Source organism: Ursus arctos, unplaced genomic scaffold (genome assembly GCF_023065955.2).
Source record: "Ursus arctos isolate Adak ecotype North America unplaced genomic scaffold, UrsArc2.0 scaffold_34, whole genome shotgun sequence".
Taxonomy (NCBI): Eukaryota; Metazoa; Chordata; class Mammalia; order Carnivora; family Ursidae; genus Ursus; species Ursus arctos.
Window position 1 is genome coordinate 11,345,381 of NW_026623030.1, and position 25,099 is coordinate 11,370,479.

General features: G+C 39.2%; 1 protein-coding gene and 1 long non-coding RNA gene across 27 annotated transcripts in view; one reads left to right on the forward strand and one right to left on the reverse strand.

Annotated features, from left to right (window-relative positions):
• Window positions 1-25,099, forward strand: part of MTMR3 (myotubularin related protein 3) — a 137,487-nt gene that overhangs the window by 90,915 nt on the left and 21,473 nt on the right. For 15 of the 25 annotated variants that reach the window (XM_048221279.2, XM_026484787.4, XM_057306114.1 and 12 more), the window contains 6 exons: window positions 2,295-2,384; window positions 2,768-2,884; window positions 10,398-10,480; window positions 13,672-13,838; window positions 20,392-20,488; window positions 22,923-23,036. In XM_048221279.2, coding sequence (XP_048077236.1) covers window positions 2,295-2,384; window positions 2,768-2,884; window positions 10,398-10,480; window positions 13,672-13,838; window positions 20,392-20,488; window positions 22,923-23,036 — 668 coding nt within the window. Of the gene's footprint in view, window positions 1-2,294; window positions 2,385-2,767; window positions 2,885-5,939; window positions 5,973-10,397; window positions 10,481-13,671; window positions 13,839-20,391; window positions 20,489-22,922; window positions 23,037-25,099 lie in introns of all 25 variants that reach the window. The other 10 variants (XM_044379002.3, XM_048221281.2, XM_044378999.3 and 7 more) reach the window with 1 other exon arrangement.
• LOC130542480 (uncharacterized) overlaps window positions 22,924-25,099 on the reverse strand; it is a 94,227-nt gene continuing 92,051 nt past the window's right edge. For both annotated transcript variants that reach the window (XR_008957056.1, XR_008957054.1), the window contains one exon: window positions 22,924-24,178. This is a non-coding gene — a long non-coding RNA (uncharacterized LOC130542480). The remainder of the gene's footprint in view (window positions 24,179-25,099) is intronic.

Consider the following 25,099-nt stretch of genomic DNA (forward strand, 5'->3'; position numbering starts at 1 on the left):
GATCTTTTATCCATGCATGATTTTGTAACATTATACATTTGTCATTTTGAAAATAATTGTTCATTCACTGAATAATGCAGATCTTCCAAATATAGACATATTTCTCTATATAAGTTCTTTTATTTTTTATTAAGTAGGCTCCACACCCAGCATGGAGCCCAGTGTGGGGCTTTGAACTCACGATCCCGAGATAAGACCTGAGCTGAGATCAAGAGTTGGGTGCTTAACTGACTGACCCACCCAGGTGCCCAAAAATCACATTTGGGGGGGTGCCTGGGTGGCTCAGTCAGTTAAGCATCTGCCTTCAGCTTGGGTCATGATGCCAGGATCCTGACATTGAGTTCCGCATTGGGCTTCTTGCTCAGTGGGAGCCTGCTTCTCCCTCTGCCTGCATTTCCCCCTGCTTGTGCACGGGTGCGCTCACTCTCTCTCTCTTTGACAAATAAATAAATGAAATCTTTAAAAAAAGTAAAAATAAAAATCACATTTGGTACTATCACCTCTGATTTCATCAGAAAAGTCTGCTTAAGTATTGGGAATCTGTGAAGTTCTTCATTTTAGCAGATGATGGGTTTTCCAAGATTCGAATTTTCACATAAAAGCTTTATCATTAGCAATTAATAATGTCATTTGGAGGGAAAAAATCTGCCAGCTTAAGTTTGAATTATAGTTTGTCAGTTCTTTCAATTAGAATGGTATTTAATGAAAAAAACTGGTTAGTTCAGCTGGTAACTAAAACAGCTGCACAGATGCGTTACCTTGAGACAACCGTAATACATCAGTATGTGGCAGAGGTGTTATTTCCTGTATAAAAAAAGACTTACTGAAGGGTCAAGATTTTAAAAAATTTTATCATTTCCCCCCTGCTTTATCAAGGACATCCTAAGTGAAATTGGTGTCATAGCTTATACTAAGGTGCCAATACTTTTATCAGTTTTTGTACTGTTAGTACAAATGTCAATACAGTGAAAAAAGGCAGATAATGTCTTAGTACTAATGTGGAGATGTTTCTGACCACATAGAGCCCCTGGAAGGATCTCAGAATCTGTAGACCTCACTTTGAGAGCCACAGTGTTATTGTTTTATGATTAAGGTTGCTATTAGGTAAAACTGTAAGTGGGTTTTATAGCTAGGATATATATAGGTAGGATGTTATTTATAGGTAGGATTTATCTTTTCCTTTGAGGAGATTTAAAGAATTTCTGGAATTGTGTTAAGCAGGACATGTAGGTAGAACTGTCCACTAACTAGTGTTTATAATTCTGATTGCTGTCAGAGGAACATGATATTTTGCTCTTGTAAAATGAGCTGTATAAAACAGATTCTATAATAATTTACAGTTAGGCTTTCCAGTAGATTTCTTTTCTCCTGTCTACCTAAACCATAAAAATTCATAATATAAAAGACTACTTTTTTATACACATTATATTTCAATTCAAGTGCCATTTAGAGTAGAATTTTGCTTTTTTTGAAATTGTCTTAGTAGAAATCTGTTTTGTAATATAAGGCAGATTAAACTAGGGACAGTGGTTCACACGTTTTCAGTTTTTGAAGGATTCAGTTTCTAAACTTAAATTTTTTTTTTAAAGATTTTATTTATTTGTCAGAACGAGTACAAGCAGGGGAGCAGCAGGCAGAGGGAGAAGCAGACTCTCTGCTGAGCAGGGAGCCCAATGTGGGACTCGATCCCGGGACCCTGGGATCATGACCTGAGCCAAAGGCAGACGCTTAACTGACTGAGCCACCCAGGCATCCCCTAAACTTAAATTTTTAAAGAAACCTTTCCGTTATGGAAATCTTACATCTAACCAAAGTAGACACGATGGTTTAGTGAACCCCTGCTTTTCCCAGTTTTCTCAGTTATCCCTCATGGATAATACTGTTTCATTTGTTTCCCACTCACTCCCTTCTTACTCTTCCCCTTCCAATTACTTTGAAGCAAATTGTAGACCTCACATCATTTCATTCTTAAGTAATTCAGGATATAGCTTTCAGAAATAAGAATTTAAGGTTATAACTTAAAGAGAAAAAATTATCTTGGTTTCTCTTACAGTGTACTAATAACTTATTTGTGCTTTTAGTAAAAATGTTCTTAGCATCCATGTATTTTCTGATTAGAGACACCTAATATATTGGATGGAACACTTGGGGGATGAATATTTTTTCCTTGAGCTTCCTGCCTGTTCACCTTGCTAATTGGACTCAGTTGTGATCATGCTACTAGACATGGCAGAAAAATAAAACATGGATGGCTGAGAGCTTTGAAATTATTTAAAGGTTTTGGATTTTTTCAGGATGAAGAGACTCGGCACAGTCTTGAGTGTATCCAGGCCAATCAGATCTTTCCCAGGAAGCAGCTGATTCGGGAGGATGAGAATCTTCAGGTAATTACAGGCCATTTTGATTATAAAATAAGTATTTAGCATCATAGTAACAATGTAGCAGAGCTAATGGATTGAAGTAATGCACTGTGTAATTTTGTTTTTCCCAAAACCATACACATAGTAGAAATGCAAGCTGGAAAACAGCTCTTCTTTTTAGAAAGATTTATTTCCTGAGAATTCATTATTTGAGGTGATGATCTCTGTCAGTAGTCTAGAATTTGAATAAGCAGGTATATTTGAATTATGTTGATATAAGTCATTCTCTTTAGGTCCCTTATTTATTTACTGTATTTTGAGTGACAGGTATTTTGAGTGACAGCCTGTGCTTGAAGACTTTGCTTTACTGCTTTAGAACTCTGAAAGGTTTCTTCTTCGTTTTGAAGGTTCCTTTTCTTGAACTTCATGGAGAAAGCACAGAGTATGTGGGCCGTGCTGAGGATGCCATCATTGCCCTTTCTAATTATAGACTTCACATCAAGTTCAAGGAGTCTCTTGTTAATGTAAGTGATTACCAACTGTTCTCCCACTAAAGTAGATGGAAAAAGGAAGTAAAAAAACAACAACTTGTTAATGTTCTCAAAGAGAGGAGTGTTATACAGAGTTGGGTATGACAACATTGTATGCTCTGCTTTTCTCTCACTTAATTTAGCACTTAGGGGACACTAGGTTAGCAAGCAACTCTTATGCTTGATTTAAAATGATAAACGTAGTTGTCAGCTGAATTGTCCATTGTTTAGTAACACCAAACGATTTGTACTAGGTAATGGTGTATCATTAAGCTTTATAAGGGTACAAAGGCTGTATAGGCTTTTATTCTTCAGTCTTCAGTACTTATCAACTGCCTCAGTTGAGATAATTTCTGGGACCTTAATGTCAAATGATGAGATGTACTTTGAGCTTCATGCAGACTCTCATTATGGGATGAAGTTAATGCTAATGGCTTCTTAGTGGAACAAGCATGGATGTTAAATACAATGTTTATTTGCATAATGGACTATATTACTGAAGAAAAGGGAGGCTCCCAGTTCCCAAGAGTGCATTTACCCTTTTCAGTTATGAGGGTATTCTCAGTGAACTGGTTCTTCAATGCACTGCCATCATTAGTAGTATTCAATGAATGTGCCTTTCACCACAAAGATACAGAAGTTCATGTACTTCACCAAATGAATACCTTCTTCCTTTTTCCATTGCTAGTATTGTGACTTTCTTTCTGCACTTTGATTCTAGCACTGAGAAATGTATTAAGACGTTTTATAAAAGTTCAGGACTCACCTTTCGTTCAGACTTCACGTTGTGTGTTTTGGGGTTCATTTCGGGATTCTTTGAACTCTGTCACTTAAGTTCATTTTACTCAGTGGTCCAGAAGTTATCCAACTTCTTTGTCAAATTCTTTTGTTTGTCAAAATGCTGCCATTTGTTTGTAATTGGTATTCATTATTTATGTAGTGTTTATTATTATTCTTTGTAGTTAAGCTTTTATATCCAGGAGCCGTTGTGGCCTGAATTCCTACTGGCATCTAGATTTGGGCTATGATCCTAGCTATTACTGTCCGTCAGTTAAAAAAACACATTGGATTCATCAAGGAAAGAGGCATGCTGTGCATTCATACCATATAGCACTGTGTTCAGAAGGGTCCATTTGATACTGGGTGGTCATGATAGGAGGGAACGGGATAAAAACTCCTATAAAATCCTGGCAACAAATCCCGGCAGCCAGAAACCGCCTCCCAGCCACTGTGGAAGTAAGGACAGTAATAATTAGAATTGCCCTGTTTAATTTTGTGTTTAAATTCCGTTTATATGGTTGGAGTTAATGAAATTGTAATGAAGTTGCTTAGGGGGATGGTATAGTTTCATGTTATTGTATTTTTCCATATTTTCCCCTATTTCTCAACTTATTGCCTTAGAGCCAGGTATTTCAGAGGCTATTTTTAGATCTCTTTGGGAATAGGGTCTGTTGGAGAGAAAGCATGGATTTGATCATGTCATTTACCAGCGTAAGGCTGTTCGTGTTTCTGTAGTACTTCTAAGATAAAATTACTTAGCATGGTATTAGGCTAAGTGTGTGATCCTTGGTCTCTGCCGCTTTTCTGTCAGTTTCTCTCTTTCCCCCCTTCTCCCCTTTGTATTATTAGTAAAACTTCCCTTCTTGACGTATTAAGCAACACCTCACACCTTTGAATTCTCTCTCTTCTCTCCTGCCTGGAGAATTTCTCTTCATCTGTCAAAACCCAGTTTAGGTGATAACTTCTGTGAAGCCTTTCTCCATTCCCTCCCTGACAGTTTGTTACCCTTGCCTCTGGCTTCTCAGTATCTCAAACATGCTTTTACAACATTTATGAGGTGTGTTGTAATTTTTTGGTTATTCATCTTTGTATCTTCAGACTTAGCATGTTTCCTGGTGCCATGGTATTCAGTAAATAAATATTAAGTGAATTGAAGTTGATATGAGTTTGTAATGGATATTAGACCATTTTAAAACCCCTTTTGGGTTTAAAGCTCATTTAAAAACAAATTTCTGTGTGACTAGGACTGTGTCATCATTGTATCTAACAGTAGCTGTATGAGTAGGCTGTTTACTGGAATTGTTGATCCCCCATTGTGATTGAGGTACAGTGCTTAAGAAAACTTACCACTGTTCTTACTTTTGACCCATTTCCTCACCTAAAAGTGTTTTCTCAGCATAATAACCCTCTAAGGCATAGAGCCTGCATGTCATGTAAAAGTCCCAAGATAATGGCTTTGCACTCAAATGATTGTGCAAAAGTATTTTGGCATTGCAGTGACTTTAAACATTTCAAATAGAGACTAGGATATCTCCATACAAATAATCACATCACAGTTAGTTCTAAGGTTTCTAAACCTGTGGTTACTCCACAAAATGTGGCTCTTCCTGCAGTAGGTCCTGGGTGGAAACCAGAGAGTTGGTGGTATTGCTCCTCCTTTCCTTTTTCCTTTTTTTCTTTTCCTTTCCCTTTTCCTTTTTCCCTTTTCCCCCTTCCCTTTTCCCTTTCCTTTTCTTTCCTTCTCTCAGCAGATAAGTATTTCAGTAAAATATGTGAGATCCAGGGACTCCCTTTTAAAGGTTATAATATCTAAATCAAACACATTTTAACCATCAAAGTCCAAATGTGTCAGTATGTACTGTGGCATGCCCTGGTTTGCATCATTTTGTATGCTTTTAAATCAACACACTTAGCACTTTAGAAAGTGACTTACCATCAAGTTTCAGATAGCTACCTGATATCATATATTCTCTCTTAATTTTACAGCACACTGAGTCAAACATGCCTATAGATTTAGATACCATTTAGATATCATTACTTTAAACATATTCACTGGGTATCAGGTTTCCAAGTCCTAGAATAAAGAATGTCTGTAGGAGAGTTCATTTGTAGCATTTAAGGTATGAATTGCTCCCATTCTGTGCTTTTCCCAAACTGTATTTTTACATATGTACAGGTGTATTTCTTTGCTCAGCTCGTTTATAAACAAGTAAGTGTTCAAGTGGAATTCATGAAAATTTAAAACAATTTTTGTTGTATTATTCAATAGACTGCCTCTCAATCTGCTGCTTCTGAAATCCCAGTAAGTAGCATGAGAATACTAGGTGGTTTTTGCACCTGTGCTTTGGAACAAGTTGGTTTTGACTGTCAGATGCTCACCTTGCAAAGCAGCAGAATTTGTCCTCTCTGCATGAGTCCCTTCCCTTTTACTAGGCAAAGTGCTAGTGGTACAGTATGCTGAGAACAATTTGTGGAGTGAGGAAAAAGCCCCACTTTATACATAAACAGGTGGAATTGTGATCTTCAAAAAATGTAAAGTGAATTTCAACTAGGAATAATTTGTAAAATCAGCATTAGTATTTAAAAGGACGTTAGAGCTTCTGATTCCAGGCTGGTCTATTAATGCTTTTTAGGAAAAATGTGCAAGTGTAGCAGCTGCAAACACTTTCCTTAGCATTTTTTCACATTTTTTTTCATTGTCTGACTGTAGTACAGCAAAATTCTTTATTCCCCAAGCATCAGAAGGAGGTTATTGTTAACCCTTCATGCACATTGGCCACAGTATTCATATGCCAGCAGAGGTCTCTGAATCAGTGCTGGCAGAGCAGCTTGTAAATATAAAAGGTGAGCAGTAAAGAGTTTGTATCTTTAACCTGTGACAGTCTTCTTCTGACTGGTTTTTATATAATAAGACTTAGAGCCCAGATATTCCACAGCTTATTACAGATTTTAGGTTTAGAGTCATTATTTTCACTCTGTTACTGCCATTTTTAATTCAAATGTATGTACAGAATTAATACTTTCCATTCAGGCTATAAAAAGAGCATTGTTTATAAAAGGTAGAAATATCCCACTTTTAAATTCTGGTGCTTAAAAATACCGCATACGTGCATGTGCGTGCGCGCGCGCACACACACACCAAGAAAGAATTAAATTCTATGATGACATAGAATTCCGTCTGGAGTGACACGGTACTATGGATCTTTAATACTGTGCATGTCTATTAGAATTTTTAACCCCTGCTCTTCTGCTTTTTTGGATTGATGCTCTTAACAAATTTTGGTGTCCGTGATGTAACTGTTGGCCTTCTGAGGAATTAACAACACTGAGTGTGTTTGATGCATTCTTTTGAGCATGAGTTTGGTGGAGATTATAAGAGGAAAATCACTGTAAAGGAAGATAGAATTATCTGGCAAGAAGAAGGTAGAGGAGAAAGCAAAAAGAAAATGAATTGCTACAAAACACTGGATCACTGGGTTAGGGAGGATTTGAATGTGACTTTAGATTTCTTCCTACTCTTCCATGGATAGAACTGCCCATAAGGAATCTGGTTTAAATTCTATTTTTTCCTTAAAGGTCCCTGGGGGCGAGGCCACTTAGTTCTGAGAGAAACACTAAAGTAGAGCTCATGCAGAAAGGAAGGACAATCTTAGACGAAGAAAGAAAGGTGTACCATTATAATGGAAGGAGCCTGGGCTAGAAGACAGACATGGATTCTGGTCCTGTCTTTGCTGCTAGCTTATAGCGTAGAAGCTTAACCTCCCTGGGCTCTAAAATGGCCTGGATTAGTGGTATAGATTGAAGACAATCTGTAATTGTTTGCTAATGGGGTTGAATATGGAGTTTGCCTGGTTACAGAAATGGTAAGAGATCCTTTTGATGTGTGAGGAAAATTGAAAAACCAAAAGCAATGGAGCAGGCCTCAAAAAAAAGTAAAGAAACTTAGTGTGTTTTGGTTGGGTGTGTAAGAGGAAAAGAAGGCCCGTTCTGCCTTTTTGGAAGAGGAGGCAGTCTGTGGAGGGAACACTGAAGGAGACATTGGGGTAGAAAGGAGAAGAAAAAAGGGAGTTCATTTGATGTATAAAATCAGGTATTTCTCTCTTATATTTCTCTCTCTTTTATTGCTGCATATTAAACCCCCGCACGCGACAGGCTGCATGAGCATCAAAGTATGCTGCTTTCCGCATCTATGACCTGATTACACATGGTTCTTCCTGGTGACTTGCAAGTAGTATCTGCATAGTAGCATCCGGTATTTTTATCCTTCTTCCTTAAATTTGTGATGTTAAAATGTGTAAGAATTTGCATATCGAATGCATTTTAGGTAGCAAATATTTTGCATGCTCTGAGGTGTTTGTTATTCTGGAAGTCTGGACACAGGCACTTGGGGTCTGATCCAACAGTAGGGAATGTAAAGCTTATCTGTTCTTTGTAGCACGGTAGCACAGGCTCGTTCACTCCCTCCAGCAGCTGCTAATAGCATTAGTTGTTTTCAGATTTTGTAGTTAAAAAGAAGGTGATTGAAGGGGACCTGGGATGCAGGTGACTTCTGAGGTGACTTCTCTGTGTGGTTTTGTAAAGCTCCTCTCATTCCACTCCAGACTCTTCCTATTCCCTCTGCCTGGGACTTCCTATGTTGTGACCATTTGATGTTCAGAAAACGTATAGGAAGATTGGAACCTGGTCCAAGGAAGTCAGGAAGCAGGCAGACTTTTAGTTGGTAAAATTTTAGAAAATTGAAATTAGAATTCAGGCCTCTTAATTGCCATTCTTGCAGCCATTTTTGGGAATGAAGGGGGAAGGGAAAGCGGGGGGGGGGTACATCGAAAAAAAAACAAATGCAATATGAGAGTCTGTTATAGGGCACCCAAAGGACTGGCCTGCAGACAAACCAGTGTCATCTTCCAGTCTCCATCTTTTTTTTTTTTTTTTTTTTTTAAGATTTTATTTATTTATTTGAGAGAGAGAAAGTGACAGCGTGCATGTGCGTGCACAGACTTGGGGAAAAGGACAGGGAGAAGCAGACTTCCCGTTGAGCAGGGAGTCTGACTTAGGGCGCCATCCCAGGACCCTGGGATCATGACCTGAGCCGAATACAGATGCTTAACAGACTGAGCCACCCAGGTGCCCCCATCTCCATCTTTTTAATCTGCTGTTTTTCCTTTACAATTTATCCCTACCCATTGATCTATATTGTTTTTTTCCTTCTGAGATGTAGAGGTCTTGGAAGAATTTTTAGCTGCATCAGCTGAAGTTTCTCACAGCACTTTTTGGTTAAGGACTTAAAAAGCCAAAGTTCCTTTTTTCTCAGAACACAAGATTTCTTCACTTAACTCCCAGTCCTATTAGAAGTATAACAGAATTTTGTAGATCATAGACTTAGAACTAAGCAAGAAGACTCTGGTCCTGAGTTAGAAACTCCCAGGCATTATCTATATAGTATTATTTTACTTGCTTCTCTTGTTTAATCCCTGCCGTGGTTTCTGTTTCTTGTCCCAGACATCCAGCACTGGGCTTCTTTTTGATTTCTCACATCACTGTTCTGAGAATTCTCTGCTGACTCTGGCAACTGCATGGTGGGGCAGGGTTTTCAGGAAGCCTGTTTCTGAAAGTGGCTCAGCTAATATGATGGCCACCGTGTGCAGGCAGCACTCTCTTGTTACTGTGTTGGAGACGGCCCACCTCTTTTCATGCTAAACATGAATTATTGAATGCTGCTTGGAATTCCCAGAGCTACATTTTACCTGGGCATGATATAGTATAACAGACAGTAGTCTACCCCTTCTCTAAGTCAGGTTCTCTTGAGAAGTTTTGGAAATTGCTTTTTGAAACCAAAGGCTGAGTCAAGGTGAATTGAGCCAAGAGGGGGAGGATTCTTATGTCATCTTGGAGATTTGTCACCTGTTCAGATGCTTTCCCTATCTGCCTCCCTTCCCTTCTCCCAGCCGTCTCCACTGTTGTCCTTACTTCTGTGTTCAGTAGAGTCTGCTTACCAGATTGGCAGGGAGAGAACCATTCCAGCTTATTTGTGCCTCAAGCCCCACTTGGCAAACAGGGATCCTCCTGGTCTTTTGAAGCAAATTAGACCAGCTAGTTTTAGGACCTTTGACCACTGTGTGGCCTTCTCCCTTCTCTTTGATAGTTTATGGGTCTGTTCTGCTGAGCACAGAGCATGACAAAGCAGGCACGTCTTTTCTGTGCAGCTTGTGGGCAGTTTAGATCTCCAGTCTTTTTCAGGATGTTCCCGTGCTGACACAAAGCCACAAGCCCACTTTGTCATTTGGGGCAAATAAGTGTAGTCCTACAGTCACCTTGATCTGCACTTCTTCTCTGTAAACAAGACAAGATTACCATTCTGGTTCCCTTCAGCTCCTTTGTCATTGCAAATCACAGCTAGCTGTAGTGTATAAAGTAGTACTTGGAGAGACTGTGAGTTTGATACTTGAGAGATGACATATTTCCCTGTTCTTTCAGAGGTGGTGCCTCCTCTTCATTCCTTGTCTTCATGCTCAGACATGACTTGAGGCTGTTGATTTAGAGGGAAAGGAAGAGAAACCCTAATTCACTCAGTAGTAAATCACTTGTATGCTATTGATTCAGATAAATTCACAGTTCTGTTTCCTGCTTTTCCATGTAGAGCTTTTGAATCTTTCTTGTTGGGCTCATTGAGGGAACTGCAGGATCAATGCCTTCTTGACTAAGAGGACTTCATCTTTTTTAATTGCAGGTTCCATTACAGCTTATAGAAAGTGTTGAATGCCGGGATATATTTCAGCTTCATTTGACTTGCAAAGACTGCAAAGTTATCAGGTACGTGATGCGTTTATGCTGCTGTTTGTGTGGAAGATACGTTTGTTTTTTTTTTTTTAAATGAAGGGAAAAATGAAGGGGGAGAAAATAGAGGGGGAGATGAACCATGAGAGACTATAGACTCCAGGAAACAAACAGAGGTTTTTAGAGGGGGAGGGGGATGGGGGGGATGGGTTAGCCCAGTGATGGGTAGTAAGGAGGGCACATATTGCATGGAGCACTGGGTGTTATACGCAAGCAATGAATCATGGAACACTACGTCAAAAACTAATGATGTACTGTATGGTGACTAATGTAACATAATAAAACATAAGTAAATAAAAAATAATAATGGATCCATGGTTTGGTAACAGAAAAACAGCTTTTGAGGGTCAGCCTTGTTAGGAATATTTTTTGAGTAGTTAGTGCCTGAAATACTTCATCTTTAGGCTACTTCGCTATTCGGAAAGTGGTTTTTAAGTTTTTTACTTGGAAGTAATTTCAAATTTACCAAAAAAAGGTCAAGAATTAAAATATTACAGGGGCGCCTGGGTGGCACAGCGGTTAAGCGTCTGCCTTCGGCTCAGGGCGTGATCTCGGCGTTACGGGATCGAGCCCCACATCAGGCTCCTCCGCTATGAGTCTGCTTCTTCCTCTCCCACTCCCCCTGCTTGTGTTCCCTCTCTCGCTGGCTGTCTCTCTCTCTGTCAAATAAATAAATAAAATCTTCAAAAAAAAAATTAAAAAAAAAAATTAAAATATTACAAAGAACACCAATATTGTTTTTTTTTTTTTTTTTTAGATTTTTTATTTATTTATTCGACAGAGATAGAGACAGCCAGTAAGAGAGGGAACACAAGCAGGGGGAGTGGGAGAGGAAGAAGCAGGCTCATAGCGGAGGAGCCTGATGTGGGGCTCGATCCCGTAACGCCGGGATCACGCCCTGAGCCGAAGGCAGACGCCCAACCGCTGTGCCACCCAGGTGCCCAGAACACCAATATTGTTAACATTTTTTACCCCATTTGCTTTACTGGTTGCAGGGTGTGTGTGTGTGTGTGTGTGTGTGTGTGTGTGTGTGTGTGAGTGTGTGAGAGATTGATTCTTTTTCTGAACAATTTGAAAGTAAGTTACATGATCCTGGCTTTTCATCTTGAAATACTTTGGTGTGCTTTCCTAAGAATAGGGATATTTTCTTACATAACCATGGTATCATTATCAGCTTCACAACTTTACACTCATAATACTTTCATCTAGTCTACTATCCATGTTCCGGTTTTGCCATTTGACCTAATAATGCCCTTTATAGCAATCCTCTCACCCCCGCCTTGTTCAGGACAGGATCCATGCAGGGTCAGGTATTGCACTTAGTTACTATGATTCTCTAGCCTTCTTTATCTTTTTTATTTTTATATTTTAAATATTTTATCCATTTATCAGAGAGTGAGCGAGCGCATGCACAAACAGGGGGAGTGGCAGGCAGAGGGAGAAGCAGGCTCCCCACTGAGCAAGGAGCCCGATGTGGGACTCGATCCTGGACCCTGGGATCATGACCTGAGCTGAAGGCAGACACCTAATCGACTGAGCCACCCAGGCGTCCCTGTAGCCTTCTTTAGTCTGAAAAGTTTTTCACTACCTTTCTTTGTCTTTTATGACATTCATATTTTAAGGAATATAAATCTTTTATTTTATTTTATTTTTTTAAAGATTTTATTTATTTATTCAACAGAGATAGAGACAGCTAGTGAGAGAGGGAACACAAGCAGGGGGAGTGGGAGAGGAAGAAGCAGACTCATAGCGGAGGAGCCTGTTGTGGGGCTTGATCCCATAACGCCAGGATCACGCCCTGAGCCGAAGGCAGACGCTTAACCGCTGTGCCACCCAGGCGCCCCATAAATCTTTTATTTTAATTGAATGTTTCTCATTTTGTGTCTGTACAGTGTTTCCTCATGATTAAATGGAGGTTGTGTATTCTCAGTTACAGTACTGTATGTGTGAGGTTGTGTCCTTCTCAGGATGCTCTATTACATCTGGAAGCAAGCAGTGTCCATCTGTCCCTTATTGGTGATGTTAATTTTGATCACTCTTGTTGAGGTGACACCTGCTTTCTGTATAATTTCTACACTTTCTCCCTTGCAACTCATAAACTGTCTGTGAGAGGCACTTTAAGACAATGAAAATGTCCTGCTGCTTATCAGGTTTCTCCATTGATTTAACATCCATTATGGTTTTTATCTGATATAATCTTTACCATTATAGTTTTTATCTGATATAATCTTTACTATAATGGCTGCAAAATGATGCCTGAAATGTGTTTTTAAATTTAGTAGCTCTAGAAGTTCTAAATCCCCTTATGTCTTGGACTGGTTTGGGAGTGCCGGTAAGCGTGAGTGTTGGCATGTTGAGGAGCCACACTGATGGGAATGAGGGAGAGGCTGAAGTGACCTCCTTGGTTTTAAGGTTTAGAAGTTGCCTTTTAGCCATTGAGGTTTGGCTTGCTTTTGAAAGATACTAACTACAACTCATATTTAAAAGGCTTGTTTATTAATCACTCAGTTTTAAACACTGTCTGCATTTGAAAAGGTGAAGTATTTTTTGCCCTAATTGAATCTAATTATATGTACCCAAAATTACAATTCATAATAGAATTGTTTGGTTCTCTACATGGTCACAGCTGAAAGTTTCAGTATACTGTATCTTATTTTGGATCTACAATTACTGATGTATTCTATTTGCGAAGTAGAGGGATTTTGAAATTATCATCAAACTGGCCAAAAGTTGTGCTATGATTTATTTTTGAGCTTGGCCTGATAGGTTATAACAAAACAAAAAGAACTTCTCCTAAACCTATTTCTTGACAACCTTTATAAAGCTTTGGTGGAAGACGTTAGAAGGGAAACATTACTCGTGAAAGAGAAGACTGCCATTTTACTTCAATAATTACCCTTAATCAATCTCAGAAGCGATTTCATCAGCCTAAAAATAAGTTTTCCACATGTCCATTTTTTTTCTTTTTGACATTTTGCACCATTGGCTAAAATTTGTTGGACCTCTTTTAATTATAAATGATGAACATGCGAATGGCCACCTCTGATGCTTTCTTGACTGTAGCTGTCACTGCTCCAGGAGGTAGGCACTCTTGAAATGGTGGCTTCCCTTAGGTTTCATTGTCAGCTGTCTGCTAATTACATCCATACTTGTTTGGCTTTACAAAGGTGTCAGTTCTCAACCTTTGAGCAGTGTCAAGAGTGGCTCAAGAGACTGAACAATGCAATCCGACCACCTGCGAAAATAGAAGATCTCTTCTCATTTGCATACCACGCTTGGTGCATGGAGGTCTACGCCAGTGAAAAAGAACAACATGGAGACCTGTGCAGACCAGGTAGACCTTTCTAAAATGTGCACATGGTGGCTTTTTGGAACTACTGTTTGAAGTACCGTTCACATGAAATGGGACTCCTAAGCATACACGTATTCATTCAGTGTATATTTTAAGGAGCACCTAGCATGTGCCTGTCACTTCTGAGCTTAATAGAACATGTTTCCTGCCTTTCAGGGGAAAGGAAGAACACTAGATTTGGCATCACCATCTACTGGGCCTTAAAACAACTATAGTAAGGTATAATGGGTATTGTAAGAAGCCTAATAGAAGGGAGCCTTGAGTATTGTATACACATTTGGGAAGACTTCACATTCAAAGTAGCTTTTTAGTAGGCTTTCGGGTAGAATAAGTAAGGGTTCATTGATTAGAGAAAGGAGGAAAATGTTAACACAAGTTGCATGAACAAAGGTCCTGAGGTATATGAGGGTAGGGTACAGAATAGTGGCATAGAAAATGGCCTTTCCCTAACTTCTTGATTTTCAAGTCAGAGATTTCCTGTCATCACCCCTTTCATCTCCTAGGTGATGAAACAGTGGTCCAGAGAGGCCAGGTGACTTCCCTCAGGAGAAACAGAGAAGCTGAGCTTGTGCTGGAGCCCAGGCCTCCTCCTGACTTCCCAGGATATCTTTGTTCCACTCTTTCTCCCTCAGAAATGGCTTGGATCAGGTTCATGTTATTTCTCCACATGTAGTTGTCTGTAAACTTTATGTTGCCATAAATAGAACTTTGCTAGTCCAACACTCAGTCTTTAGTGTATCCAGCCTGGAAGCTAAGTCTTTTTCTAAGCAGTGAGAAGTTGTGAACCTCCTTCCAATTCCGCTTACTCTTGGGACTTTTTTCTTTAAATCTTAGTTTTTAATCCTGAATTTTCAGTCTTAACCATTCTGCCCTTAAACATTTGAGGCTAATCTAGCTTTGCTTGCATCACTTTGTTTCCTGGCTCATTCACTGGTTGAAGTTTTTGGGTCATAATTAAACTATAACATAAGCTTCATCTTATTTTTAAAGATGCTTTGATATACTTTTGTTTGACCCTCATGACCTCATCAAGCAGGAGGATAGCTTGTGTCTTTGTTTTGGGAACCAAAGAAGTGGAACTCAGAGGTAAAGCCTGCTGCCAGGTCCCACTGCCAGTCAGCGACAGAGGACTTAACCCCAGTTCTCAGCTATTGAGAGTTGACTGTATGGGGTGCTGTGGATGCAGGGATGAAAAACAGGCACTGTCCTTGTGGAGCCACAAGGAAAGCTTCAGGAACCCAAGCTTACCCATGAGCCTGGGCAGGCCAGTGAAACCAGAGTCAGCCACAAGAGTCCACACCATTCTTGAAAGGGTATGAGAATGTGCTTATCCTTGAAAGGGTATGAGAATGTGCTTAAACTGTCTCTGACTTCGCTCCTACAGCGTTGCATCTTTTTCTTTTTCTTTCTTTATTGAGATGCCATTGTATTTTGTTGTTTTATGGCTCTTTTCAAGGTTTTTTGTTTTGTTTTTTTTTTTTTTTGGTAAAATTTACATACAGTGAAATGCACAAATCTTACATGTATTTTTGCTGAATTTTTAGTCAGTGTGCCTTACTAAATTTTTAGTGTCTACCATTTCCTAAGATAATGAAATTAGTGAGTTTTATCTTGCTGTGTGGTGTTATAGAAGAACTTCAGTTGTTTAAGACTCCTAACCCTAAAGCGCATATCCCTAGTTTTAGGTTGGTTAGTCAATAAGCCTTGCTTTTTCTCCTAACCTGTTTTCTCACAGCTACAGACTGAAAATTCCTTATCTCTTTAGATGACTCCTTATTCCCTTGATAAAATTAGTTTCTTTTGGATTTGAGCCATCTCTTAGGATATTGCTAAGGTGTGCCAGGTCAGAACTTCACTCTTTTAATTATGGATGGCTATGTCTTGACCTGGGATGACTTCTGTCCCCAGATCCTTCCCTTCCTGATGATATCTGGTATTTGTTGGCCACCAGAACATACAGATGTCCACAGTGTTCTCTATCTTTTCATTAATTTGTGATGGATGGAGGTGTTTGGGGGGTAAAGTACTGATTTAAGAACTAGAGAACCTGAATTCAAAGCTGTACTTTTATCATTTAATTAAAAAAATAATACTGGGCAAGCCATTTATCTTCTCTGTACTTTAGTTTCCTTTGTTCTTCAGACTGGGATATTCCTGTTCTTCCTGCCCAAGGTGATCTGGGTATCCTGAAGATGAAATCTGTTATTGTTGATGAGTTCAGTTCAGTAAATATCTTGAGTGCTTCCTATATGCCATGGTTGTCAGAGCGTTTTGAAAATTATGAATATACAAGGTGATGCCATTGTAACTGATTGGTTAGAACTTTGTGAGTAAAGATTGTATTTTGTTTCTTCCTAATGTCACAGATCCACACTGAAGTTAACCTGCTCCTGCTTACATGGAATCTTACTGTACTTCAGTGACTTGGTTTGAGTGTGTTTATATGTATGGCTTTTTCCTTTTTATATATTTTTACTGTGGAGTACAGAGGGAAAACTTGCTCTTAGTGAAAAATACTGTGGTGGCATTTTTAAAGCCAGTCAACCTGGTTCTTCTGTCTCCACCCAATATTGTTGAGTGTTGGTGGTGGCTACAGCATTACTCACCAAATATGAGCATACCAGACAACCACATTCTTACAAGTCATCTTTAGGGTGAGACAACGCTTGAGATATTTCAAGTAATGCCTTTGTATAATCTGCTCCAACATATGAGATCATAAGCATAGACTCTGAAGGGTTGAAATTAGTTTAGTCTTTCAGCAGTTAATAAAGCCTTTTATGGACTCTTCTCTGCCTAGTCTGCTAAGAGTAGAATGTGTCAGAAAGAAGGGAAATGGGAAAATTGCATCATTACCTTGTATTTATATAAATCTTAAGTTTCTGACTGTTGAAGCTGTCATAGTTAAGCCAGTCATATTGTGGCCAAAGCTCTGAGTCTTTATCTGGTTTGGAAGACGTCTCAATATTGCTGTGGGAATTTACCTATGAAACTTGCAAAAGTCTTTGCAAAAGTCTTGACTCCTAGACCCATTTCAAAACTCTCAAAAAGGAATGGACTGAAAGCTTAAAGCTTCTCTCCCATGTGCTCAGTTTTCTTCTCTTCATTGTAGCTGCCTTCTTGGTGATCATTCTGTACTCGAGCATTAGGCAGGGGCCCTGACAAATGACTGGGCAGTTCAGTTATTAGTTTAGTAGCATCAGACCTATCTCTCTAACCTCTCTTTTGTGAAACGCCCATTAAGCACATCTTGTTTAACCACGAACAGCATAAGACTCTGGGTCTTAACAGCTGTTGTGCAGCTGCCTGTTGAGTGTAAAGTCAAAGCCCTTACCAGCAGAGTCTGTCTTTTGAGTTTGAGTGTTGTCCAGTAAGTATACATTTAAATGACTATACTGGGACCTTTGTTCATAGAAAAGAGTGATTCCTCCTTCCATATTTGAAAATCCGGGAGGGCTGGTTCTCACCTTCTCTGATGCTGGTGCAGTTCTTCTTCCTCACTGGCTCTTCTATCCCAGACCTTTAGGCTGCCTATAATTGTGGGCTTGAATGCTCAGAATCACCCAGGGAGGTAGACTTTGGGGGGAAACTTTTTTTAGACTGCCTATTGACACTGGTTATGATAGAGGGTCTCATTGCTTTAAAAAGGTTTTCATTCCCACTAAAATAAGAATTGCTGGACTGTTTGCATTTGTTGTACAAGAAATACTAAACATTAAAAAAGGACACATCCTCATTTGGGCATTGGGGGGAGGGCAGACAGGATGGTTAATATGGAAATTCAAAGCCAAACAAACTTATAACTGTAATATTTAAAATGGGATATTACAGTATATCTAATATTGAATCAATGGAAACCTAAGAATTTTTAGAGGGAAGTTCTTAAGGGAAATCAGCAAATAGATGTGTTTGGCATTCACTTTTCTAGCTGAATAAACATAAGGGAACTTCTAACACAGTTTGGCAAAAGCCAATTGAATTACTCATGTGTTTAAGGTCTGTTGCTAGATTTTTTTTTTAAGCATTGCTTTTCACACTAAGTTGTGATCCACTTGTGGGTCATGAAATCAAAAGTTCTAAGGAATGAAATACAAAATGAAACATGTAGGATAGAAAAATATAAAAATGTATCACACAAAGTAAATGTGGGTAGTTTTGTGAAACTTTTTAAAATAAACATGGATTATGATGTAAAACCTAATTCTTATTTGGGTTGTGATGGTTAGTTTCAAAGTTAGGAACTCACTGTTTTTAGAGGATACAAAGGTAATTAAAATTCCTTGTTCTCAAGGAACTTGAATAACATGTTTTATGCTTGCTACGCAGTATATATTTCTTTGCGTAGCTCAGAATTTCATGCCCCTGATGGTGCGTCTAAGCTTTTCTTGGGGCAGATTGCCAGTGATGGTGGTGGTGGTAATTTGCCGGTGATTATTATAAATTAGAGGGTCCTTTTAGGGCATCCTGTGTGTTTATGCTAAGATTGGAGGTACTAATGTTAAGAGTCATTAATTAAAGTACTTTTACCTTTGCAAAGACTTGGAGCTGTGTCACAGGTGGGAAAAATCTCAAGTAATGAACTTGGAAATTGTCATAGTTTTACAGTTTTTAGATTGGGATTAAAAGTGAAGGACTCTAATATTCTTGATGGTCACTATTCCTTGCGATTTGTAGACAGATGGCACCCCATTTCAGATAGCTTTTTTCCTATTTGAAAGCCTACATCACTTCCAAACTTTTCCAAAATGGGATGCATTCAGCTGATTATTTCTTCCTGAATCTCAGCACTTCATCTTTTTATAGCTCTCCTTCAGGAAACATATAATACCTAGTTTAAGCTCAAGAAAAGCAGTTTAAATGGGAAGTAGTTTTGTAGAATTGTCCTTCATTCAAGTAATTGCTATTTCCTATTCTGAAGCTCCTTTCCCAGGGAGAGTAAGGCTTTATACTTTGATCACCAAAGCAGTCTGCTTTGTGCTTTTATTTGTTATTGTAGTTTCTCCCAGCCCCCACCTTTATTTTACAACCTGTAGCACTACATATTAGAGATACTGCTTAATGATTTTTTATTTCTTTTACTGACCTAGGACTCTGTGTGTTTTCAAGAAAGAAAGTTATTTCAGATTTAATGAGTTTTATGTTAGGTTCACTTCTGCATTTGTTGCTTGCCGTCTTTAGGAAGAGAAAGCCAATTTCATTAGGGCAAATGTAGGCAGGTAATACTTGTTGGGGTGGATGTTCTTACAAATTCTTAGCGCTTTACTTAGATTGTAAAGTGTTTCCTGAGATTCCTGGGTGCTAGCAGTTACAGTTTCATGATCTCTTATCTGCAATTCTGTAATCTCTTAGGCTCTGAAAATCAAAAGATTTTTCTTATTTAGTGGCTTGACCTGATCTGAGCTGAAATGAAGCTATTTGTTGCTTTACTTATTCCATTTAGTGTGAATTATCCATGCATTTCACTGTAGAAATATTAATGTTTGATTAGTAGACCCTGTTGAGAGCGTTAAACTAATACTTATTATATACACCATCTTAAACTCCAGAAAACTCAAGTTTTGAAATCTGGCCCATCAGGTTTCTGATGAAGAGTTGTAGATTTGTATTACTATTCTTGGTGAACTTGTTGATTTTATTTTTTACGTATACTGTGAGTGTGGAAATAGGAGAGTAGCCACTATAGTGACATGGACTGGGTTTTGGAACTAGATGGACTTGCCATAATAACCTCTTTCAGTCTCCATTTTGTCCTCTGTAAAGTGAACTTGGTGATAACTACTCTGAGTGGGTAGTAGTGATTAAATGAGATAACATAATTCTTGATCAAAATTCCAAGATGTGGGAACAATGCAGGTGTTCATCAGTAGATGAATGGATAAAGATGTGGCATGTGTATACACACACACACACACACACACACACACACACACAGGAATATTACTGAGTCATAAAAAAGAAAATTTTCCATTCTTGACAACATGGAGGGACCTAGAGGTTATTATGCTAAGTGAAAGAGAAGGACAAACACCATATGATTTCACTTATATGTGGAATCTAAAAATGAACAAACAAAAAAATAGATGCAGATTCATAAATACAGAGAACACACGGGTTCTCTGGTTGCCAAAACGTGGAAGGGGGATGGGCAAAATGGGTGAAGGGGATTAAGAGGTCCAAACTTCCAGTGATAAATAAGTTACGAGGATATAAAGTACAGCATAGGGAATATAGTCAGTAATGTTGTAATAACTGTGTATGGTGACAGATAGTACCTTCACTTACGATGAGCATTTCATAATGTATGTAATTGTTGAATCACTGTCATACACCTGAAACTAATGTAAATTGTGTTAGCTGTAGTTCTGTTAAAAATTAATTTCCTCATTCCTTTATATAGTCTTATCCTGACAGGGACTTTTTAAACTAAAACTAAATATATGTTATTTATGTAACTGAGCAGGGTAGCTATGCTTTCATTCTACCTGTTTTGCAAAATGGTATTCATTTCTTTCTTTTTGCTGTCTTTGGCCCCTAGGGGAGCATGTAACGTCAAGGTTTAAAAATGAAGTGGAGCGGATGGGTTTTGATATGAACAACGCCTGGAGGATTTCCAACATCAATGAGAAGTACAAGTGAGTTGTGTCGGTGCCTGTGGACTGTGTTTCACAGCCAGTGCCTTTGCAAAAACCCCAGTTCTCATGTGGCAGAACATCTGAACTTAGACATTTTATTTCAATGGAATTTTATTTATTAAATCTAACTGCATGGTCTTCAGAGTACTTCTTGAGCCTTCTTTTCCCATTGCTGTCGCTGGAGTGGAAAAGTGATATTTCATAGGATTCCAGAACCTTCCTTTCCATCCCCTCCAGGCCTCTATTCTTCCTGGTGTGTGCATTTCCTAGACAATACCGTGTTCTCATGTAGGCAGGCAGTTTCCATTCGTCTCATCACTACTTGACATCACACTGGAGATAGAATCAGTGATCTCACAAGCAGTGATAAAACACTTAGAAGCTAGTTTTTATGACTAATTTTACTCCAGATTCTATGAAATAGGCATAAGTACTATTCTGTTCTTTCTAACTTCATAACTATGACCATTTAATCATTAAATATTAATAAAAGCACTATTAAATATTTCCCATTACTTATTCCCTTAAAAGGTGTAAGTACTTTGGTATGGAAGAGGCAGTTAACTGCTCTGATTTTAGTGGTCCAAATTTCTATAAAACAAAATTGTTCAGGAGATTTGAATTAATATTTTTCTCCTAAGATTCCCTCTAGCAGTTGGAAGCATTAATCGTTCGGTTTTTTGAATTGCCTCAATTTTCCTGGTCTGTTTATGGGTAGCCTTTCATTTTTCATTGGAAAAACTACAGCTGGTTACTGTATGCAGCTCTTCACATGGCCATTGACCAAGGAAGTAAGAACCTGGGGTATTGTGAAGAAACAGGAGCTACAGGCCTGTCATACCTTTTTGCCTGTTCTCAGTTACAAGTCAAAGCAGAGAATGAAGGTGGAGACTGGAGGAGAGGCCTCAGAGAGCTGAGACTGCCACAGGCTTTGCTCATGTATAGCCCTCCTTTTCTATGCTGGAAACTGCTTATCTACATATAAGCAGCTAGTATTTGCTAAAGAGGTCACTACTAAGTAGTGTACTACTTACAGGACAAGGAATATAATGATCAGAATATTGGGTGAAGTCAGAAAACCAAGTTAAGCTAAACTTGCTGAAAAAAAAATGTTTGAGTTCAAAAGCCATTTGTTTTTCAAAATTGCTCTTCAATATGGGTTTTAAAAATTAACTTTTGTCTTAGAGTCCACTATTTCTACCTGAAACCAGTCTTCAGGACACTGGAAAGTTCTTCCTACTACAAAGAGGGGAGAGCTAAATTTACTCTTAAGGTTTAAACAAGATAAAAGAAATAAGACAAAAGAACAAGACTCATGGTTAGCGTATTAACTATGGTCACGTTGTCCCAGGTTATTTTTAGGAGTCTGTGGGTGTTAAGTTTATAGAGCTACTCTTGGTTGTAGATATTCTCTTGGTTCAGTGGCTTTTAAATTCCTGATATTTAATCTTCTGGAAATTGAGAACACGATGGAGGTATTTAGTGCAGAAGGATCAAAACCCCCAATTCCTAAGCTACTTGGTGTTTTCTGCATCTTCCTCCAATGCATAAGGTAGGCTAGGGCCAGGCGGTGGTGGTGCAGGAGGAGGAGGAATTTGTGTATTTTAAGATTTGGGTTAAAGGTCGTCTTGCCTTCACTTTTGAAAAGGAATATTGGAAAGACATTGTCCTTAAGTGAAAAACCTGTCAGAACTGCTTTTTAGGGCACCAGCTTGACTAGAAGACAGCTCCTGTCTTCCTTCCTAACGTAAACAGCTTTCCCCCCCCTGAATATAATTCTGAAGTATGTTTTATAGAAATCATGATTAATAGCTTACTCACATGACTAACTTGGGTCATTGGGGCTGTGATTATGTATGCAAATGTCCTGACTTATGGTACTGCTTCTGCATACCCATGCCTGCACCTGTTACCTATAATTAGGACACATCAAAGAATATGTTAGTAATTCTGTAAGGGCTCTGAAAACTTGAAATTGTGGGCTTTTGTCCTTCTTCACATGTTTCCCTTTGACAGAAGCCTGAAAGAGTGAGGGGGTCTGGTAGAGGTGACAGACTCACTTCTGTAGTTGGACTGTGCACTTTGTGTAGTTAAGAAATTACCTGTATGTTTGTTACAACAGAAAGTTACAGTGAAGAAACTAAGTAACTGCGTGTGGACTCCCCTTATATCACAGATGTTAAGATCACCAAATTCCCAAAGGCAGCCTAAAGTGAAACAGTCCAAGATAGTATTACGTAACATATACGTAAGTAAACACCTAAGGCGAATAGTTCTGCTGAGTAGGCCAAGACTCAACTAAAGCTCCTTATTGCCTTTTAACTGGCTCTGGGGTAGCTTGATCAGCATCCTTATGCTGGCTCACCTAGTGTCTCTCCCTCTTCTCCCTCCCTGTCTCCTTCCCCCACTCCCTCTTTCTCACCTTCCCTGTTAGGCTATGTGGTAGCTATCCACAGGAGCTCATAGTGCCTGCCTGGATCACCGACAAAGAACTAGAGAGTGTAGCAAGCTTCAGGTCCTGGAAGCGCATCCCTGCTGTCGTCTACAGGTAAGTAAGCCTGGCCAGGCCCAGCCTGGTCTGGTGCTACTGCCCACTGCATGTGATCTGCTGCTCTGCAGCCGCTAACCTGGGAAGGAAAGGAAGGGTTCAGAGAACTTCCCAGGCAATTTTGTGCTTCCTTATTGTTAAAGCCACTCTTCAGTGACACACCAGTACTTACCACATCCAGAGTACTTGCTGATGGTTCAAGTGATAAGAAAAATTTAATAGAGAAGTGGCTCGTCTTGCTATTTTAAGATCCTCTGACATTCTATGGGAAGGTAATGTGTTACTGCATTTAGCTTCCACTGTTGGCCTTTGGATTGAGAAAGAGGAGTTCTGGAAAGTGAGAGTTGAGTCATTTGTGATTGTCTTTGTGGTCGAAACTTTGACACATGAAAGAGCTTTGTTTTTAGAGGGAGCAGTTAAAGAAGGCAGCTAGAGCTTGGCTAGATGGAAGATCTTAAAGATCAAAGGCACGAGAGCCAAGGGAGGCAAGTTCTAGAAGGGGATGGTGGCGTGGTGTCGAGCACAGGCTTGGGAGTTCAGATCTTTTCACTGATGTTCTTGCTAAGGCAGCTTGAATAAATTCCCTAACTGACCTCAGCCTGTTCCTAATTAGTAAAATGGGAATGAAGGTCTTACTGTGTAGGTATGCTGTGCCACCTGAATGAATCTGTAAATACTGGGCTTCCCTAAGCAGTACATGGAGTAGGTTGTATTCCTGGGGCTGCTTTCATATATAATTCATGGAATAGCTCAGTTCTCAAGGACTCAGTTTAAGATTTGAAGAAGTCATTTTCTCTTATTTTGAAATTGTTTAAGATGTCATCTCTTTATAATATTTATATTCTCCATTACATTTTTCCAGTTTGCAGACTTTTTGGGCTTTCCTTGAATTTGGGCCCAACCAGTGGGGCTTAGAGACTTTCATGCCAGGAAGCATTCCGTTGAAATACTGAGGTTGTAGGGAGGGATTTATCTCCTTGTGGAATTTCCACCGAGGTAACCAGCTTGTTCATTTAGTCCACCGATGGTAAATTCCGTTGAAATACTGAGGTTGTAGGGAGGGATTTATCTCCTTGTGGAATTTCCACCGAGGTAACCAGCTTGTTCATTTAGTCCACCGATGGTAAATTCTGATGGCCATCCTGAATAGAGAGAGATGAAAAAGTATTTGTTTCTGGCCCAGTGGAATCCATTAAGTTTTCAATCTCAATTTTCATCACTGTTGTTTTCAGACACCCCTAGAAAAGTAGGTCACCAAATTTTACCTATCACTCAAGTGGCAAGGATGACACAGGAATTAGAGAGCAGGGAAAGCTGAAAGGATTTGTGTCTTATCAGTGATCGGCCTAGCTCAAATAGGGAAAGCAGCCAGCTGCTGCTCTGTGGCCAACAGCTGTGTTAGATCAGCAGCCCTGGCATTTGTAGGGTTTGCTGACTTTGAGCATAAGGGGGAAGGACTGTCATTTTCAAAGTACAGGGCTTTAGGTGGATTCTCCTTGTTGGTAGAGAAGCCCATAAGTGCAAGTTAAAAACTTCTTAGAATAAACGGGGGAAACCTTTTTTTCCCTTCTAAAATTTATTCTAGTGCTATGTTTGTTTGTTTTTTTCCCTAGCCCTGTCTAGAGACTATATATATATAAATGAAATTTATTTCCAGTTTCTCTGAGAAAATCTGCTCTCAGAGGATTACAAATGAAAGTTCTTGGTATAAAAAAAAGAAGAAGAAGAAAGTTCTTGGTATAGTTCACACAAAATCAGATAGGCTTCTAGGAACTAGCCTCTGTTTTGGAACATGTGTCTTGTATCTCTGAGCCCCAAACTGGGTTGTTAAATTGTTGGGGAGCGTTGTAAGGGATATATAGAAGAATGTTTTGGGGATACTCTGTGAGTGTCTGCTTTGCCAGCCCAGGTGGCAAGATGCTTCTGAATCCAGCATACTTTACTGAATTTAATTGTCTGTAGATTTCAGTAATGCTTCCTGAGGTTGCTAGCAGCAGTTACTTGACAGCACCATGCTGAACCAGAGCCTGATTAGTGTTTTTCCCCCCACTGTGATGAGAGAG